General features: G+C 42.5%; 2 protein-coding genes across 5 annotated transcripts in view; both read right to left on the reverse strand.

Moving 5' to 3' along the window:
- Positions 1-12,707, reverse strand: part of LOC134455113 (cytochrome c oxidase subunit 4 isoform 1, mitochondrial) — a 23,053-nt gene extending 10,346 nt beyond the window's left edge. The window contains exons 1-4 of the mRNA XM_063206164.1: positions 12,614-12,707; positions 11,580-11,673; positions 4,126-4,287; positions 379-510 (exon numbers count right to left, since the gene is read on the reverse strand). Coding sequence (XP_063062234.1) covers positions 379-510; positions 4,126-4,287; positions 11,580-11,673; positions 12,614-12,694 — 469 coding nt within the window. The 5' untranslated portion in view covers positions 12,695-12,707. The remainder of the gene's footprint in view (positions 1-378; positions 511-4,125; positions 4,288-11,579; positions 11,674-12,613) is intronic.
- Positions 12,708-14,945: 2,238 nt separating this feature from the next.
- Positions 14,946-20,471, reverse strand: part of LOC134455693 (5'-AMP-activated protein kinase subunit gamma-1-like) — a 152,847-nt gene continuing 147,321 nt past the window's right edge. For 3 of the 4 annotated variants that reach the window (XM_063206913.1, XM_063206914.1, XM_063206915.1), the window contains 3 exons: positions 20,241-20,387; positions 18,557-18,650; positions 14,946-16,021 (listed from right to left, as the gene is read on the reverse strand). In XM_063206913.1, the coding sequence (XP_063062983.1) occupies positions 15,987-16,021; positions 18,557-18,650; positions 20,241-20,387 (276 nt within the window). In that variant the 3' untranslated portion in view covers positions 14,946-15,986. Of the gene's footprint in view, positions 16,022-18,317; positions 18,651-20,240; positions 20,388-20,471 lie in introns of all 4 variants that reach the window. The other variant, XR_010036146.1, reaches the window with a different exon arrangement.

Here is a 20,471-nt window from a genome sequence, read left to right on the forward strand (position 1 = left end):
TCAGTACACATGTCCACTAAACATTCACTATTTGAGTGTGTGTGTGTGTGTGCGTGTGTGCGTGCATGTGTGCGTGCGTGTGTGTGCGTACCTGTGCGTGTGTGTGTGTGTCTGTGTGTGTCTTCGTGTCTGTGTGTGTGTGTGATTCTTCCTCTGTGTGCTTGCGTGTGTTCTTGAATGTGTGTTTCCATCATCCCATCTCTTCAACAGACCACTGAGACCAGCGTGTGTGTGTGTGTGTGTTTGTGTGTCTGTGTGTGTGTGTGTCTGTGTGTGTGTCTGTGTGTGTCTGTGTGTGTGTGTGTGTGTGTGTGTGTGTGTGTGTGTGTGTGTGTGTGTGTGTGTGTGTGTGTGTGTGTGTGTGTGTGTGTGTCTCACCATAGATGCGCTGCCACAGTACCAGCAGTCCAGAGAAGCCCAGGAACCAGATGACCCCCGCCACCACAGACTTCCACTCCCCCGACCCCCTCTTCATCTCAGGGTACGTCAGCTGAAACGACATTCTGTACACTACACACACACACACATGCACACACACACACATGCACCCACACAGACACACACACACACGCATACATACACACTCACGCACACACGCACACACGCACGCACGCACACACGTACGCACGCACACACACACACACACACACACAGACACACAGACACACACACACACACACACACACATACACACACACACACACACACACACACACAGACACACACACACACACACACACCCATACATGCACCCATACATGCATACATGTACACAGACACACATGCAAAGAAATGCATGCATACTCAGACCCATACAGTACAAGCACAGGTCATATGTGTGTGCGCACATGCACACGCACACACACCCGTAAATGCGTATAAACAGACAGAAAAGCACAGACAAATACACTTGCACGCGTACGGGCACGCACACACACATAAACACACACACACAGTAGTCTAGTCATGCTTGTACGTATACAATCAAAGACACAGGACCGCATGCCAATAACACGCATGCCTTCAGCCTTGCCATAAGCACATGATTATAGCTTTGGAAACAACATCCACGACAAATATATAATCAAGTAATAGTAGTTGAAACAAATCCATTTTTATATGCCCAAATGAGCCTTATCATTTCTTGTAAATTCTCAGCTTCATGCATAGCTTGTCTGTCACATGCTGGACGTAAATAACGATGGGAGGAACTGCTATGTAATCTATGGATAGCTCCTGGACACACATTCTCTGAATTGCACAGCCAGAGTGGCAGACAGTCAAGTGCCCCGACCGCTCAGTGAGTTTTGGTGCGAAGACTTTTGCTGCCACCTGCAGGCGATAATGTGTAACTGCACTCACCCAGATCAGTTTACTTTCACAGTAATAAATGACGGCTGCCCTTATGATCAGGGTGTGATTTGTGGGGAAGATGGGGATTCCCCCCAGGGGCGTAGCAGCAAATTTTGGGCCCTATGTACAATCAGCTCCAATGGACCCCACAGCCACATTTCTTCATGAATCGGACTTTGTTTGGGCCCCCTATATACATGGGGCCCTGGTGACTCAGTCACACTTTAGCCCCCTGAAAGACACCCTTGTATTCCCCCATTCTGGATTTGTTTGGGTTTTCATATTTCCTTCATGATTTTATCCTCGATTTAACGTAACTCCATTGGTATTGCTTGAAATTTGCAAAGTATCCCCCCTTCTGTCCGTATGACAAATCACACGATGGTTATAACCACACAAACCACTAGAATAAGTAAACAAACTCAACAATGTATGGTTACAATAATATCACTCAAGCACTAAGAAAGACTATATACGGTAGTAACACACATACATGAATTGAGGCACGATGACCACGCCTCCAGGCTCAATTTCACAATGCCGTTTCAAGACAGAAAGAGGAAGTGTTGAACTTTGCTGACCTCTCGATAAGGACACTTAGGGTTAAACCGCCAATGATACTTCCGCTGTTTACAGCCTCGGCCTCCTGCGCTACACACAGCTAGCCTGTAGCAGGCAGCAGTTGCTTATCAAAGCAGCCAAGGGGGAGGCAAATCCAGCATCCTGATTTACATTGTTCTCAAATCAGCCCGTGTGTGATACTGTATGCAGGGCCGCTGACAGCTTTTGGCAGGACCTAGGACGAATTCGTCTGAAAGGCCCCCTCCTGACTCAATACATACAATGTAATGGGGACCTAATTCTGGGCCCCCACTCTCTCCTTGGGCCCGGGGCAACTGAACCGTTTGTCCCTCCCTGTCGGCGGCACTGAGACCAGGAACCATCTACTTTAGCTCACAGGGTGTGTGTCTCTTCCGCATTCTTCACTGTTCCACTGTGTATATTTTAAGATTAATTAATGTACTGAAGAACAATACAATTGTATATCAAATAGAGGTGTGTAAAGTAGAAATAGAAGTAGAAGTATTCTTTCTAATGTCATTACAACACTAGCACATAATCTTGCATTTGGACACCAGTTATTCCACTGTACCGAATAAGGTAGATACACTGTTGAAGTACTTTTACTTTTACTTTTACTTCTACCAGTACTACTTACTCATATGTTTACTTTGCTTCCTCACTGCTGCTGTTATATTATCACTATTTTGGTTATCATTGTGCAATAGGAATGGGTTTTGAATAGGCTAATATAAGGGTCTATTGTACAATAATGCCTCATGTGCAGTCTCATTTGCCGTTAGGAAATGACAAAGTGTTGACACCCTCCCTTTTAAGATGGTGTAACGACATTGCTAAACATTTTTCAGATTTGTGCATGCTCAAGATTCTACAAGATGTATTACTTCTAAACACAATTTGTATTGCCTAGTTTAAATCATTTTCAAGAGATGTAATGCTTCTGAGGCTGTGTTGATTGACTTTGTACAGACAAGACAAAACAGCCTCTCAAAACACTTTTAAATATATCAATAATATGCCTAAAATACACCCTGCCATCTTTAGAAGCATGTATTATAGGCATATTGGCATATTTAAAAGTGCTTCGAGAGCTGTTTTGTCTTGTCTTTACAAAGTCAATCAACACAGCCTCAGAAGCATTAAATGTCTTGAAAATGGTTGAAACCAAACCAGGCAATACAAATTATGAGCTGATGATGATGAGCTTGTCTATTGTTTTTTATATATATATATATGGGTGCAAATACTAAAAAACGTCCTCCAAAGATGTTTTCAGATTACTCACGCATTTTGGAATTGGGTAAGATGAGGAAGATCCCACAAGTGGATTGAAAAGTTGTCTTTTGTTGAAGAAAGTGATTTTTGGAACTTATACGCAGTGTGTATACCACTCTCTTACACTAAGATCAAGATTACAGGGTAGTCTTACAGTATGTGTATGGTGGATATGCTACATTGTTTTGTGGCATTTTATTTGAAGGTGGCTACATGAAAGTGGTTGAGTGACATTTGCATGTTAATCACATAACATGACGAATGTTGTGATGGGAGTCATTGAACTGCTGATAGTATACTGATACATATATCGATGTGTACATTTATGGATTTGTTTATGAATCAGACATTGTAAAACCCAAATGACACTAACTGACAACAGTTGTTGTTGTGAGTTCGTGCCATATGAATAAAATGTTCACATGTTGTATCATGTTAATAACATGTATGTAGACATATCTAATCTGATCTATTCTATTCTATTCTATTCTCTCTCTCTCTCTCTCTCTCTCTCTCTCTCTCTCTCTCTCTCTCTCTCTCTCTCTCTCTCTCTCTCTCTCTCTCTCTCTCTCTCTCTCTCTCTCTCTCTCTCTCTGCATGCACGGGGGAGTTTTATAATATATGAATGTATTATAATGTAAGAGTTTAACTGTTGTTCTTATAATTTAGATGCTTTAGAAGTTTATGATATAGGCCTATAATCAATTAATAAATGACTAACACTTTATTTGATGTGGTCTATCGTACATAAGGGTGTCATATAACCTTCATAATCCAAATGACGCATTACAACAAGTCATAAACATCAATAATATCTGACATGTGTCATGACATTCCTATGATGGTTACACTACAGCCTTATGTAGACCACATCAAATAAAGTGTTTCAAGTGGATACATAAATAAGTGCATTACATGAGAGTTTCTCCTCGTTGCTGAGGCCGGTCCATGGCCCCTTCTCCTTCTCCTTCAGCTGCCTCTGTTCTGCATTGGGCACCCTCACGAAGGGCACGTCAGGCAGAGGGATGTCCACACAGTTGTTGTACTGCGGAGCAGACGCATCAAGAGCATCCAGAGCTGGGGAAAGACAACATGGTTATTGTTGGTGATGATGATAACACTATATTGTACTGTACATGGAGTGAGCTTATTCTTATGTCTGTCAAGAGTCTAGAGGGATGTCCACACAGTTGTTGTACTGTGGAGCAGACACGTCCAGAGCATCCACAGCTGGGGAAAGACAACATGGTTAAGGTGTTGTGGCTTTACTGTATACTGAGAGAGTTCATTCTGATGTCTATCAAGATTCTCGTTCATCCAAGGGCACGCCAGGGAAAAGGAATGTCCACACAGATGCATCCAGAGCATCCACAGATGGGGAAAGACAACATGATTATTGGTTACAATGACACTGCATTTTACAGGCAGTGAGTTCATTCTTTTGTTGTTAAGATTCTCCTTCATCCAAGGGTACGCCATTGAGTGATGTCCACACAGTTGTTGTACTGTGACACAGACGCATCCAGAGCATCTATACCTGGGGAAAAGACATGGTTACTGGTGATGTCACTGAATTATAGAGGCAGTGGGTTCATTTTTACAGTATATCTGTGAAGATTCCCCTTCATCCGATGTCCACACAGTTGTTGTACTGTGGCAAAGAGGTGTTCAGTTTGTAACCATTTGTTTGTTTGAATTGCTTGAAGAAGGTCAGTAGACCGAAACGTTGCATTAAACCATGCAAATGTGAACAGTGTGTGGGAGCTTTCTTTGCTTTAACATTGGTGACTTTGGGGTTCCACTCCTACGCACCTGACCTGACTTACAAAGAGGTGTTCAGAACATCCACAACTCTGGAAAGACAGCATGCATATTGGTTATGATGTCACTGTATTGTACTGTGCATGGAATGGAATTTTTATACTCTGTCAAGATTCTAATTCACAAAGGACATGTCACGCAGAGGGATGTCCACACAGTTGTTGTACTGCGGAGCAGACACGTCCAGAGCATCCACAGCTGGGGAAAGACAACATGGTTAAGGTGTTGTGGCTTTACTGTATACTGAGAGAGTTCATTCTGATGTCTATCAAGATTCTCGTTCATCCAAGGGCACGCCAGGGAAAAGGAATGTCCACACAGATGCATCCAGAGCATCCACAGATGGGGAAAGACAACATGATTATTGGTTACAATGACACTGCATTTTACAGGCAGTGAGTTCATTCTTTTGTTGTTAAGATTCTCCTTCATCCAGAATGCCCCTTCACTGGCCATGTTTAAGCAACACCTTAAGACACATCTCTTCCTGGAGGCTTATGGCTGCTAGTTCCACAAGCACTTTCACGCATTCACACACATGCTCACACACTGACGCGCACACATACTCACACTTTTCAACACAACACTCTGTGAAGCGTCCTTGGGTGTTTTGAAAGGCGCTATATAAAACGAAAGTATTATTATTATTATTATTATTATTAAGGGTACACCATGGAGAGTGATGTCCACACAGTTGTCCTGCAGCACTGACGCATCCAGAGCATCCACAGCAGGGGAAAGACAACATGGTTATTGGTTACAACGACACAGCAATTTACAGGAGTGAGCTCATTCTTATGTCTATTCTAATTCATTCAAGGACACGTCAGGCAGTGTGATATCCACACAGTTGTACTGTGGCACAGATGAGTCCAGAGCATCCACACCAGGCTGTGAGACATGGTATCACTGCATTATGTGGGTAGTGGATGGCTACTTTTTTGGTAGCCTATATAGGCTAAGTCAACAACATTGGCTAGTTATTTGTGCACATAAGGCACGTCAGGGAGAGGGGTATCCACACAGTTGTTGTATTGTGGTGCATAGCATGCAGTGAATTCACAACTGGGAGACATGGAAGAAAGCATGAACATGATGCCATTATGCCATTATGAGCCAACGTGGCAACGTGATATATAGGACAACTTTTAAACAAATAGTGCAACATGGAACTACTTTTTTGATGGAAAGATGAAAAGCTATTGTCTGTTGCTGACTTTAACACCTTTGTACTCCACTACTGTGCCATCACGCAGACTTTAGCTATACATTATAACTAGGTCATTGCCAGTTTAAAACGGGGACCATGTCGTAGCCTTTTACTGCAGGTGGGCCTGTCGGTGGCCGCAGGCCTATTTACTCTTTGCTGAAACCACTCAACTATAACATAACAACATAGCTAGGACAATGTACAGAGTCTTAAGTAACCGATTGAAACTTAGACTTAGCTGTAGCTCATTTTGCAGCAAATGTTAACTGATGTGCTCAGGGGAATGTTGGTACTCCACATTGTGTTAAAGAGTTCTGCACACTGAAAACAATGCCCTGCAAAAAAGTGTGAAAATTACTGGCAAAAACGGCAACAGATTAAGTCAAAAACCTAGACATCTGTGCAGGTGTTTCTGTTTATGTCAGTAGAGGATGGAGGAGAGAACTAATAATTCACTCCTTCGCCCACCTGTTGACATGACATCACATCACCGTTACAAATTGAACTTTTGACCCTTTCATAAGTCCGGGTCCTCTGTGTCCAACCGTGTCTGTTTACGGGTATCATGCTTCATCCTTTAAAGCAGTGATTCTCAAAGTGTGGTCCGGGGACCACTAGTGGTCCGCGACAGAGCTCAGGTGGTCCGCGAGTGGATTTCTACTTTTCCAAGACAAGCTAGCTGTATGCTCTATTTGTAACATTATTACAGATACAGATTACAGAAGATAGCTGAAGTCTTATTTAAGCCTGTCACGATATCCGATAAGTCAATAAATCGGACGGTAACTTTTTACGAGGACGATCACTTTTCTGGCCCCGATAAGTAACGATAAGTTATTTGCGTGGTGTGTTGTTTCCCCTCTCTCCCTTTTTCTACCGTAGCTGTAAGACTACTGATGGCGCGTTATATAGGCCAATGCAGCGCAATGACGCTTAAATGTTGGTGTAATTTTAAGTTTCAGTGCAGTTCTGGTTGAAAAAGGTGCATTGATCTGGCTACTTGCGTCTTTGAAAAAGAACGCTGGTGTTCCCGCGCGTCGCTTATAAGCCTCGACAAAGAATCAGCGCTAGAGACTAGGAGCGCAATATTCTTCCAGTCTCTGTCAGCGCATCTGCAACGTTCCTCAGAGAGGGGACTGAACAGCTCCAACACGGAGGCAAATGTTCATTTTGAAACATGAGCAGCAACCCAATATCCACGACGAAGACGTGTTTGTGCAAACATGAAATAGTGGTACAGTCGCGACAAACTTGCTCTGAGGCTGTTATTTTAAACATCGCCGAGTTTCCCCTATTATTTCAATGCGCCTCCTACCCCGACGTTCGTTGTCTGTTCTTTTTGTGATTTCGCTATATTTCTTGTTCATTTAGACCTAACAATATGAGTAGGCAGTCCGCAAGCAAATAATGAAGATAATATTTGTGGATTTAAATCAGTCACACCAGGAGAATGTGAACGGTTGAGCGCGCTACAGGGGAAAACAGAGGCATGGCGACTCATAACTCATAACAATCAATGTATGGGCGTTCATAAAGGACTTTAAAGTGCGCAGAATTGCAACTTGTTCCAGTCGAGGGTATCGGGGAGGGAGAGAGCGAGAGAGAGAGAGCGCTGCCTGCACCTGGAACTTGTGCATCTGTTCATGCTCTTTTGCTTTTTGCTGATGTTGAAATGCCTTTAACAGGGCTGATTTGGGTTTTGACTGACAATTAGCTAGTAACAACGTGCATTTTGGTGAAATAAGCTGTCTAAGTAATCATTTGTGAATTAACAATAGCCTACCCCACCAGTAAGTTATTTTAGGGTAGACTGAGTACAGTTGAGTACAGGGTACAGTTGAGACAAACCAAATATCTCTGCATAACAACGTAACTCTGATCTAATTTTTTCTGTGAACATGCGCATCAATATCCTCTTAGATCATGGGAAATTTGAAGCCAGCACAGAACGCAGATCCAAAGATATTGGGGAAATGCTGTTTTCGACAGGTCAGATTTACTTCACCAGGGTCCTTCAACAATGAATATCTAATGACCAGTTGTTATCCTCTTGATATAAGTTACATGATTGCAAGCCATGATATGTGCTCTAAAAGCAGACATATTTCCTGACATCATAACAGTTAAAACCATTTTTAAATCTTTATCAATGTGTGATCTGGCCAGAAGGGGACAGTTTAGACGCTAGCCTGTAATGCTAATTTCACTATGTAAACCCAATGTAAAGATGCTAACGGGTACAGTTGAGTACAGTATTTTGCTATCGGCCATGCTATTAGCTCCCATGGCTATTACCTCCCATTGATTAGAATGGTGTCTCAACTGTACTCTGCTATGTCTCAACTGTACCCCACCGTTTTTTAGCTAGGGTACAGTTTGGACAAAAGTGCACCTTTTTTGTTTGATTAATTACATAAACATTAAACATCCCAGAGATATAATTCCTTGATTATATATTTGCCAACATCCTGAAAATATGTTCTGTCCAAAACAACTTTCTTTTTACGACCTTTTAATAGTCTAATTTCTGCGTGGAAGGGGACAAAAATAAAAGTGTACCCAACTGTACTCAGTCTACCCTACATCATCCCATGGATTGGCCTATAAGCCATTCAGTGTGCTTGAGAAAGATAAATAACAGAACATATTAAAGTAAGACTATAACTTACCCTAATAATAAATACAAAAAAGCCTATTTAGAGCCTATTGTGCTCCATGAGGATGTAAATAAAAACACATATATACATCCCGTGATGCTTTACAAATGTGAAGGGGTGTAGGCACATTTTTATTGCACTTTTACGTCATTATATTGTTTGACACATTTCTTCTTGGAGCAGGCGTCAATCTTAATTAGGCCTATTTAAACCTCTGAGGGGGCTGGCCCAAATGTTAAATTCAATGTTTCAAGAAGGAGGCCGCACCTTGCATAGCAGTGTTTTTTATTGCACATTATATTGTTTGAAAATGGCGAGAGAGACAATATTATCGATTATCGCAATAATTTCTTGTTATCGTTATCGTCTGGCAAAAATTGTTATCGTGACAGGCCTAGTCTTATTTTCACAGCAATAAGACAGGCTTGTAATGTGAAAAAAGTAAGTGGTCTGTATCCAAATTAGCAGTGTCAAATTAGCACATGTCAACTGTCAATTCATTTGACAGGTGGTCCTTGAAGATATTTGAGGGGACAAAGTGGTCCTCGGTCTGAAAAAGTTTGAGAAACACTGACTTAAAGGGACACTGTGAGATTTTTAGTTGTTTATTTCCAGAATTCATGCTGCCCATTCACTAATGTTACCTTTTTCATGGATACTTACCACCACCGTCAAATTTTAAGTTTTAGCTGCAAAAATGACTCTACTTTGACCATACTAGAAAATATTTGTTAATTAGTAACATTTCATGTAAAGATCAAATTTCAAATTTCATTTCAAATTTCAGCCCAGTTTCAATGAGCAGCATAGTTGCAGTACATTTTTTGACCATTTCCTGCACAGTGTCCCTTTAATACATATACTTTAAAAGTAACAGTCTATAATGTTCATTGTAATAATAGTACCTATTTCCGTGTTGGTGTTATGCTGATATAACATATAACTAAGAATTGCATGAGTCATGTAAGGTGTGTATGCATGCAAACAATTTCTACTGGCCAATGTGTGATGTTTACAGTGGTTGTCAATGACAGTATATCTCTGAGTAACTGACAATGACAGTACCGTTTACGGTATGTCTATTACGATACAATAAAGCAGATGGCTTCGTAATGATTACCCAGCAGTTGGGTTGAGCCATGTCTGCACCCTGTCACTTGTCACCATTGCCTTTGGCATGGGCTGAACTCAGGACACTGATGCAGGACAGACTGCTCAGAGTCTGCCTGTCTACTATGTCTACCTACTGTATCTGTATCTTTTACTGGTCACTATCTCCTACAATATCTATGTAGCCTCTTTGTGCAGATGGGTGCACCGGTGGGCCCATCCACTCTAGCCTGAAGGCACTGCATCATAACAACATTGCTATGACATTACAGAGGGCCTTAAGTAACAGAAAGACTTGGTCATTGTGATATTCGTGGCAATGAGGTTATAACAGAGGCTCTGTGCAAAGTAAAGTAAAGGGGTTAAAGTAAAGGGGTTAAAACAGGGTTGGGGAACCTATGTCTCGAAGGCCATTTACGGCCCTTGAGGCCGTCTAATCCGGCCCCCGATATAATTTTAATGTTATGCAATGCAACTAAGTTCTATTTTCAGGGGGCCTAATTAAGGTGGGGTCTTCTGCAAATGTGTCCGCCTTCAATATAGGCCTAAAGTGCAGGGGGAAATCCAGGTTTGTGTTCATACTTGTAGTACGACCCTTGGAGCACTTAATAGAATTTGAAGTGGCCCTTCGAATGAAAGCGGTTCCCCACCCCTGGGTTTAAAGTAGGCCTAATTAACTATGGCACAGTTTCTAACTACTGATAACAACTGATTACAGCTGTTATCATGGCATATTTGAATCATATAACATTGATTGAGCAATGACTATAGCATAAGTTCTGTATGCAAATCACTTCTACTGGTCAACTTGTTACGGCTGCAACATGCACAGTATGACTGCCTGCCTGCCTCAGTGCCATAGCCCTATGTTGTATGTTTGGTCTATTATCGTGTTTAAATATAGGCTACCACATGACCCATTGACGATAGTGCCACAATTGGGTTCAAGCCCAGATGTGTAACCAGTGCCACTGGCTCTTTTGTCCAACCATGTCAACTTCCCTGTGTGTAACCTATGCAAAACACTCCACAGAGGACACTGGTGCTGGACAGCCTTCTCAAGCATACAGTAGATATGTCTATCAGTGGTCTATGTATGCATGCCTGGCTGTCTGTGTCTACTGTTGTATAGCCCCGGGGTTCCCAAACTTTATCATGACAAGGGCTCCTCATATACCAGTTTATTCCAGGCAAGGCCCCCCCTTACATGGGTCATGCCACATTGTTTTTTTTCCCCCCTGTGCATCCCCTTTCACTACCATAGTCTAGGTCTGTGAAGCAGTGCCCCCTAGGATATATAAAATTATAACAATCACAGTTTAGTAATGTCCAGAGATGCAATAGACTATAATAATGCAGTTCCTAACTATTGTGATTGTTTTTTGTTCATGTTGGCGTACATAGTTATTCAATTTATTCAAGTATTTATCTTATTTTGGTATACCTCTCCTGCCAACCTGCCGCGGCCCCCTAGCGGCCCCCAGGGGTCCCTGGCCCCCACATTGAAAACCTGTAACCTACATATTTGATGTGTACTAGTTTGTAAATCACTTGTCAAGCGTCATCATTACCTTTGGCGTGGGCTCCACCGAGGGCGTTGGTGCTGGAAAGGCTTCTCCACACGCCGGGCTTCAGCACACGGATCAGTGCTCGAGATGACAACATCTGCAAAAGGCAGCCTATTACTCACTAAACTGAATCCAGAACGCATTAGATTGGGATGGACATCACAGCTCCAATTTTTGCCAGAGATACTTTTTTAAATCATAGCACTGCTTTATTTCGGAAGGAAAACAAATATGGTGAATTCAGGTAAATTGGGGCACTTCTTGTACATATAGGCCTAATATATATATATAGTAATATATAATAAGTGAAAGGCCCTAAGTGGCCCGCTTTACCTGAATTCACCCCTACATCAAGGCAGGGGGAATAGGAAACATATCCAAGGACAACGGTTTCGGATGATGATGGGCAGCAGCAGCAGCAGCAGCAGCTGATGCCCCCAATATAATTAGGCTAGAGTCAGACGCTGCGTCACAGATGAAGAAAGGGATGCGCCCTACAGCACTTAGCTAGGATACTCCATTTGCACTTTTCGCAGGTGTCCCGTCATCCAGCTTGGCCTATAGCTTGCCCAAATTGTGTTACTATCTTATAATAATTATGTCTCAGAATAATTGATACAGAGATAAACCCGCACAGATGCAGAGTAGATTAGGCTACATAAAGACGCAATTAAAACACCAGTGCTATCAGTCCAAATCTTCATCTTACTACATCCACCACTACAACTATTAAAGCGTCTGACCTTGGTGCAGCATCATCTACAGGTATATACAATAATAAACTTGATTTTATTTCACAGGTTGGATAAAACTAACCGATCTAAATATGGATTTACAGAGCGCGCAGAGCTTTTAGGCTTCTTGTACTTTTGGGTTAAACTGCACGCATCACATAGGTCAGTTTAGGACACGAGAGAAGATGTCTTCAACATCCACTATTCGGTCCTGTCGGGTAGGAAGTGAAAAAAATGACATGGCTAAAATATTATCCTCATATACAGTCATAAAAATATGAAATTCAAAGTCCGTCAGCCTACCTTATTTAGGTTATTGAAATGTTCTGCTTTCGCTCTCAACAAGTTGCCTACGTGCCTTCGGATGGGTAAGGCATGGATCATTTATATATGCGCGTAGTCAATGTGAAGTCAGGTGTCCTCGGTATCAGCTCAACGAGCCAATGAGAAAGTGCCAGGAACAAGTGCCGCGCGCTCGTGCTCTTGAATGCGTAAGTGACAGTTGTGTATGATAGGCAAATAGGATACCAAATTTGGGAAACAGACAACCTATAGCGTAGACACAAGACGTGCAATGTAAAGCGTAGGTATGGAACGCGTTTTGAACCACAACGTGACCAAAATACAAACTATGTTTCATTCATTTCATTGTTCAGACAAAAGGAAGTGACACTTCCCATCACCAAGGCCAGATGTTACTGTAGGCTAAACGTAGTAGAACTAGAATACTCCCCTCTCGAACTACATTATCACGCCAATTTTGGGATGTCATTGAGCTACCAATTTGGCTTATTTTTACGCAACGTTATCGTTTGGTAGGGACATGGTATTCTCACAACGTCTAATAACCCATATGCCTAATTGTAGACAAGAAACAATTATGGTTATCTTCTTTGAACCATATTGGCATTAACGAATGTAGGCTAATGTAGTTGTTCAGTGTTTATTGACAGAATTAGGCATACAGCATATGACGTCATGGTTTGATGTTTCAGCCAGTTCGGTCGCTCTTCAATTAGTCTTGCGACCAGCGTTCCCATCTCAACTTTCACAAAACTTGTGTTGTTCTACTAATCAACACTAGATGTCACCCATACACTGACATTTGTCAGGCCCTTGATTGCGGAAGAACATTATTAGTCTATTCATCATGGCTATGCAGATTAGAGTCCCTGTCTGCTCAATTTCTGTAATGTAACTGTTCCATACATCCCCCACACTGTCTACCATTAAAATAAATTTGCTTCATAAGCAACACTGAGTTGAGTTAGGAGTAGGCTTAGCCAGGCCATGCCCTCCTAGTGAAGCAACACCTTCAGCGTTGCCACTCAAGTATCGAAGAGATTTGAAAGTCGAGGATAATCAGGCTAGAGAAGGCTACATTTGTGGGCTGCATTTTTTAATTGTTCCTCTGTGTGGTTCCTTATGTTGATCTAAACCTAATTCTATTGTCACTAAAATTATTTAAGATTAAGCCGGAACAGGCAGCAACACTCTGCTTAATTACATCAGGAAACAATTAACAAATTGCTGTAGACAAGAAGTGACAACACAAAATGGAAAAGGCAGTTTGTTCAGTAGTGTAATTCATTTATTTCTCCATCCAAAAAAAAAACAAGGTACAGACCATAACCGTTTTGCACAAACGATTTCCATGCCAGTCGAGTTCCACTATGGAAAGCTTTGCGTCCGGGTGCCCGTCCCGCACCAACCATAAAAATGACAGAACAAAAACATAAAACTGGAAAAGAAAAAAAAACTGAAATATTACAAACATGATCTCACAAGTGATACACAGAAAAATAGACCTTTTGTCTGGCACTTATAAGATAGTCCGTCTTTCTTTTCTGTCTTCCTTTGTCCATCTCATTAGGAGCTCCTTTATATACAGTACCATTGATAAGAAGAAGGTAAGGAGCAGTACAGACAACCTCGCATGCCTGTGGCGGCAGGAAAATAAAAGTAAATAAAAAACAAACAAAAAATGCAGGTCTGTAGGCAACAGCTGTATTTCTTTTAACTGCATCAAACAACATGTGTTGGTAGGTTACAGTAATGCATAGGGGCAACAGGCATAATAATATTGGTTTGTCCCTACAGTATCTATAAAATATTATTAATTCATTCATTGAAAAAAAGAAAGTATTTCTGTTAAATATAAATAAATAAAGCTCTGTTTCTATACTTTACAGCATCAGTATTCCAAAAACAAGAGGGAAATAAAACACAGACCAAACATCAAAACTGAAAACAAATAACCTCAACGCAACAAGACAACTCGGACAAACCATCCATCACTGGACACTGTTTTGGTTCTTTTTTGTTTCTTTCCTTTAGATATGTTCACATTCATGTCACTTAGGAGAACATTTTGCCATTTGCGCGCTCTTGCTTACATCACTATGTAGCATGACTAACGGGCAGCTAAAGGCACCAATGACACGTACAGGCTGACATTAGGCCCCGCCCTCTGTTCGCTGATCATGGTGAAGAAGGGAAGTGGCAGGAAGGGGGGTGGAGGGGCAGTGCGTGTGTGTGTGTGTGTGTGTGTGTGTGTGTGTGTGTGTGTGTGTGTGTGTGTGTGTGTGTGTGTGTGTGTGTGTGCGTGTGTGTGCGTGTGTGTGCGTGCGTGCATGCGTGTGTTTAGTGCATGTCTGTTGATGTCTCCTGTGCAGAGGGGGACATTAATGGGAAGGACAGTGGTAAAGTGGCTTTTCAATCCCAACGATTGACAGAGAGAATAACATCGTTACAGGTTTTAAAGGGTATTTAGGGGGAAAGAAAGTAACATCGCATTTCCTCAACTATCGTGTGCAAAATAAAATAGTCAGCTCAGCCCTAAAGGTTCCCTACCAAGATGGAGGGCCAGATGGAGGGTTCACAGTGTACATCACTGCACTGTACAAGTACTGTCTACTGTGAACACGGAAGCAGACGGCAATCTTTTACTCAAGTCTCAGACCCCACTCACACGCATGACATGGAGTTATAGAAGCATATAATCTCTAGTAAGACCAGGAATCGGGAAGAAAGGGTGTGTGAGAACAGAACAGGAGAGAGAGAGAGAGAGAGAGAGAGAGAGAGAGAGAGAGAGGGAGGACAGAGACAGAAGACAGAGACAGAAAGAACAGAATGATAGTGGTTAGAATGGGAGAACAAATTTGAAAGGGAGACAGGGAGAGAATCAGCAGTGATAGCGAAAAAAAACCCCAGAGAAAATGAGAGCAAGATTAAGAGCGAAAGAGGGCATAGTACATAGCAGAGAGAGGTATAAGTGATCCCATAGCCCTCATCACCATATTCTTCCTCCTCCTCCTCCTCCTCCTCTTCTTCATGTGTAAAAGCAATCTTTGGTGGTCCACCTTAATAGTTTCCTGCACGCCACAGCATCACTCCAACCAGCTGCTAACCGTACCCAGTCCTTCTGACACTCAACCCAACACACACCACCACGCCCTCCCTCAACCGGCCAACCAACTAACCCTACTACCCACAGCCAAACCCCCCCATCATGGTGCCACCCAGGCCGTAAGGGTGGGGAAGGACTGTGCCAACTTGATGCCACGCAACGCAACGTATCGCCACTCCAGCTCCAGCTCCAGCTCCCAGCTGTGGCAGCCCAGCCCAGCCCAGCCCAGCCAGGTCCAACTCAAACAGACGGCAGCCACAGGGTCTCTCACTCCGCCACACTCGCTTTGCGCTTCTCCAGCCCTGCGACAGATAGACACACACATGGACGTTAAGCTGGGCCATTTCAAAAAAAAAAAAAAAAAAAACTACTAGGCCAGAGATTACTGGAGCACTCTAATACCGTTTTGTGTCATTGTAATGCAAGCGTAATGGCTATGATGAATGATGTTTCGCCGTTGTGCATTTTCTGCAAAGCACCAAAAAGGCTTTGAGGGCAATTGGCATCCCTTTTCCACACACAAGACATAAAGTTATGGTAACACTTTAGAAAAACAAGTCTCTTAAAAAGCGTTAACAACACATTATTATTTATTGATGAACTGATTATGAACAAAACATTTACGAATGTTTGTGAATGAGTCAGAACCAATGTCATGGCTGCACAGCAGAGTGAGGAGCGGAGAAGCGGTTCCTATTGGATGAGTTTGATGTGTGTTTGCCAACTGGACACTTCTATATCCAGTGATGTCATCTCTTTTGCTCTTTGGTGGGCAAACTTCCAGGACTACTGCAGCCGTGTTGTGTCTGTTGTGTACTTCTTACTCATTTACAAACATTTTTGAATCTTTTGTTAATTAATTCATTATTTACCGTGTTTATAAAGCTATTTAAGCGACTGTTATTCTTAAAGGAACAGACCACCTCATTTCAGGAAATTGCTCATATGTAGTTAAGCCCTGGAAAAATGTGAGAAGACATAGGATTTTTTTCTCTTTTTCTTTATTAAGCGTTGCAATATAAGTCTATGGTACAAAATAAAACATCATCAAATGTACTTATACACCAATTTAAAATTAATGTAAAATTCACCAGAGTGCAAAACAGCAATTTAGTTCCGTCCAGTGATCACTTGTGGCTTGATGCTAAACTTACCATTTACTTCCAGTGATTATGCTAAGCTAAGCTAATAGTTCTAATACTAATAAATCTAAGAACTGATCACACTGAGAAGAAAATTATACGCACATGCATGTGTCATACTTAGAAACACTGCAAATATGTGAAAATCAAAAAGGGGTGGACTGTTCCTTTAAGTGTTCAGTGTTTAAGTTATTAGCTATGCATTATCGTATCATATTTTAGAACTATATTGTCACATAATATTATAATTATATATATAGTATAATTAGAATCTTATGAAGATCGTTCAGAAAATCATTAGTCAGACAGATGGACACAAATGATTGTACATTCAGAAAAAAACACAGCAACCATAACACCACACAAAGCAGGCATTTATAATGCACAACTTTGATGAAGCTACTCTATGGGGAAAAAAACCCTGATGCTTGTATAAATAACCATGATGAAGAGTAGGGGGAAAAAAACAAATGTTTATAGAGAACAAACGAAAACTGGGGGGAAACGTCAGGGTTATGACACCAATGGGAGAGATGTACAGTATAAAGGAGTGTGAGAGTGGGAGGGGAAGAAGGATGAAAACAGAGAAGGAGGGAAGGGAGGACTTCATAAAATGTCTGGTTAGTGTCATTGTAAACAGGGGGAGGGCCTGCTGAGCTCCATTTGTCATCCTTAACACTCGGGACACTCCCAGACCTCTCAAAACACACACGCACACACCCACACCCACACACAAACAAACACACACAGACACAAACAGGTGCATGTGTATGCGCATACTCACACAGACGCACAGCCACACACACACACGCACACGCACAGACACAGACACAGACACAAACAGGTGCATGTGTATGCGCATACTCACACAGACGCACAGCCACACACAGCCACACACACACATACACAAACCAGTCCCAGACAGGACTAATGTAATTAACCTGGGCAACAGAGATACAACACACCCAAACACACACTGCACTACAAGAACCTTATAAATCACTACAAAAACCTTGAGAATCACTACAAACACATAAAAAAAACACTGAACAGCAGCACAGGTATGCACAAACCAGTACACTTCCGATAAAACCGAAAAAAGTAGACAAATAGTATGGATATACACACAAACACACAGTCAGACACACCCAGATACCCTCTGATAATACACGCGCACACACATGCACACAGACGTGCACACACACGCACCCACACACACAGGCTTTTTAAAAGTCAGCGTTTCAGCAGACAGTGGTTATTCTGGACACCACATACACACACACACCATAGCACTGCATTGTTCTCAGCAACTGGGCCACAGGTTAGTGCTTTTAGGTCAGCCCAACACCTGCAGCCACACCCCACCACACACCAGCAGGCCGCGGGGAGGGGAGAGGGCTCTCAAAAGAGCCCGAGGCGGAGGGCACGTCTGTGGGGAGACCACAGGCTACAGTACCTGGGGTGCCTTGTGGAGGGTCGTGAGGTAAGCAGGGGAGCGCTGCCTGGTCGACTGTCTGGACGGCCGACAGTCTGTCTGATCGTGTCCACAGTAGAGGGAGGGAGACGGGAGGAAGTGGAGCAGCGCAGTTGGGGTGGTATGGGGTGGGGAATGTGATTGGGGGAGAAGAAGAAGAGAGTGGGGACGTTTTTTTGTTTTTTGTTTTGTTTTTCTTTAAGAGATCTGGGCGTTTATACCTGCAGGGGTGAGGACCAAGGCCTGCAGGATGTCCGACAGGGACACGATGCCCACAATACTGGCATGCTCATCCACCACCACCAGCCTGTGCACCTGGAAGTAAGTAAAGTAAGTAAGTTTAATTTATAAAGCACATTTAAAACAGCAAGAATTGACCAAAGTCCTGTACAGTGTCAGACTAAAATACTAAAATTAAGCAATACTAAAAATTGGATTAAAAACAAAACAAAGTCAACAGTAAGAATAAAACACATAAGATACAAAAGGCCTTCCACAGTGAATAAAAAGGCAAGATAAAATTACATGGATGAAGATAGCAAACAGAGGACACACAAGTGAGAAAGAGTGGAGATGAAGAGAGCACAAAGAGCACTGATGATGGCAGAAACCTGAAACATCTGCTCTACTACTACCTATGTTTTGAAAATCAATAAAAACTCCTTGTGCTTGACCTTAGTGTCTTATTCAGTATGCAAACCTGCTCTCCTCACCCTCAACTGTTCTTTTTGGGTCCACACACCTGCCTACTTCTCTAAGCATCTAGATCACAACAATATCCTTGTTTGATGAAGAAATTTGAAACATTCATCTAAAATATTCTCTCATTCATTATGTACAGCACCACTGAGGGGGCAAAAACTGTGTAACAAACAATTGAAGGTCCCTTTTCAATAAGTAGTAGATTAGCTTACAGATGGTAAATACAAAACCAGACTCTGTGTAATCAGAAAGATATTTTGCTTAATACAGTCCCCGTTCTGGAGGTAAACTTACCATACTTTGGTTGGCAAGTGATTTCTGGGCGTATAAAACCTTATTCCCATAGTGTGGCCTAAGCAGCCCGCGGCTGCATATTAAGTAAAGTAGGGGTAATTGATGTCAAGTGCTTGTAGTAATTTGATGGGACATAAGGCAGAGAGAGATGGCCAATTACCGGACTTTATGTGGGTCATCCCAATTTCGCCTGCCACCATTCTGTCAGGAACACTTTGGTTTTATGGTAGGCGTGCGTGCGTGCGTGTGCGTGTGTGTGTGTGTGTGTGTGTGTGTGTGTGTGTGTGTGTGTGTGTGTGTGTGTGTGTGTGTGTGTGTGTGTGTGTGTGTGTGTGTGTGTGTGTGTGTGTGTGTGTGTGTGTGTGTGTGTGTGTGTGTGTGTGTTGTCAGGAGCAGGGTGTTTAAGGCAGACAGGAAAAAAGATGAGGGGCACTTCAAACGCTGACAGATCTCAGGTATTCATACTATCGTGTGTGTGTGTACATGTTTGTGTGTGTGTGTGTGTGTCTGTGCAGCCCAGTCCCATCATCATTGAAATACATAGGTTATGGATTCGTAGCCCAGCACGAAAAGCGGGCCTTCTGGAGTTCAAGCAGATACATTTGGGTCAGAAGAAAGCGCACCTCCAAAATAGGTTTATTGTGGCGTTTAATATCTTCTGCATATTGTTTTCTAATCAGCAATGTGATAGCAGTTCATCCATTGTCCACCAAAAATATGCACAGATTTCGTAACGGTGTTACGAATAAGACAGCCCATTGAAATACATAGGTTGTGGATTCGTAGCCCAGTCACGAAAAACAGGCCTTTTTCGTAGTGGTATCACGAATGTTATAGATTATTTTCGTGGCCGTACTACGAAATGGCATGAGATACGGTTGGTCTGTGTGTGTTTTCTTTATTCCTCACCTCTGCTTTGACTATTCTGTCCACGATGGTCTCCAGTGTCTCCATGAGGTTACATTTCATCACGCCCTCGAAGTACTGGGAGCGATGCCGCAGAGCCTGGGTCACACTGATGTCCAGATTGTTATACGTCTTCTCAGCAGCAAGGTTCTATACACACACACACGCACGCGCACACACACGCGCACACACACGCACACGCACACGCACACACACACGCACACACACACACAC

This window comes from Engraulis encrasicolus, chromosome 9, assembly GCF_034702125.1.
Source record: "Engraulis encrasicolus isolate BLACKSEA-1 chromosome 9, IST_EnEncr_1.0, whole genome shotgun sequence".
NCBI classification, from domain to species: Eukaryota; Metazoa; Chordata; class Actinopteri; order Clupeiformes; family Engraulidae; genus Engraulis; species Engraulis encrasicolus.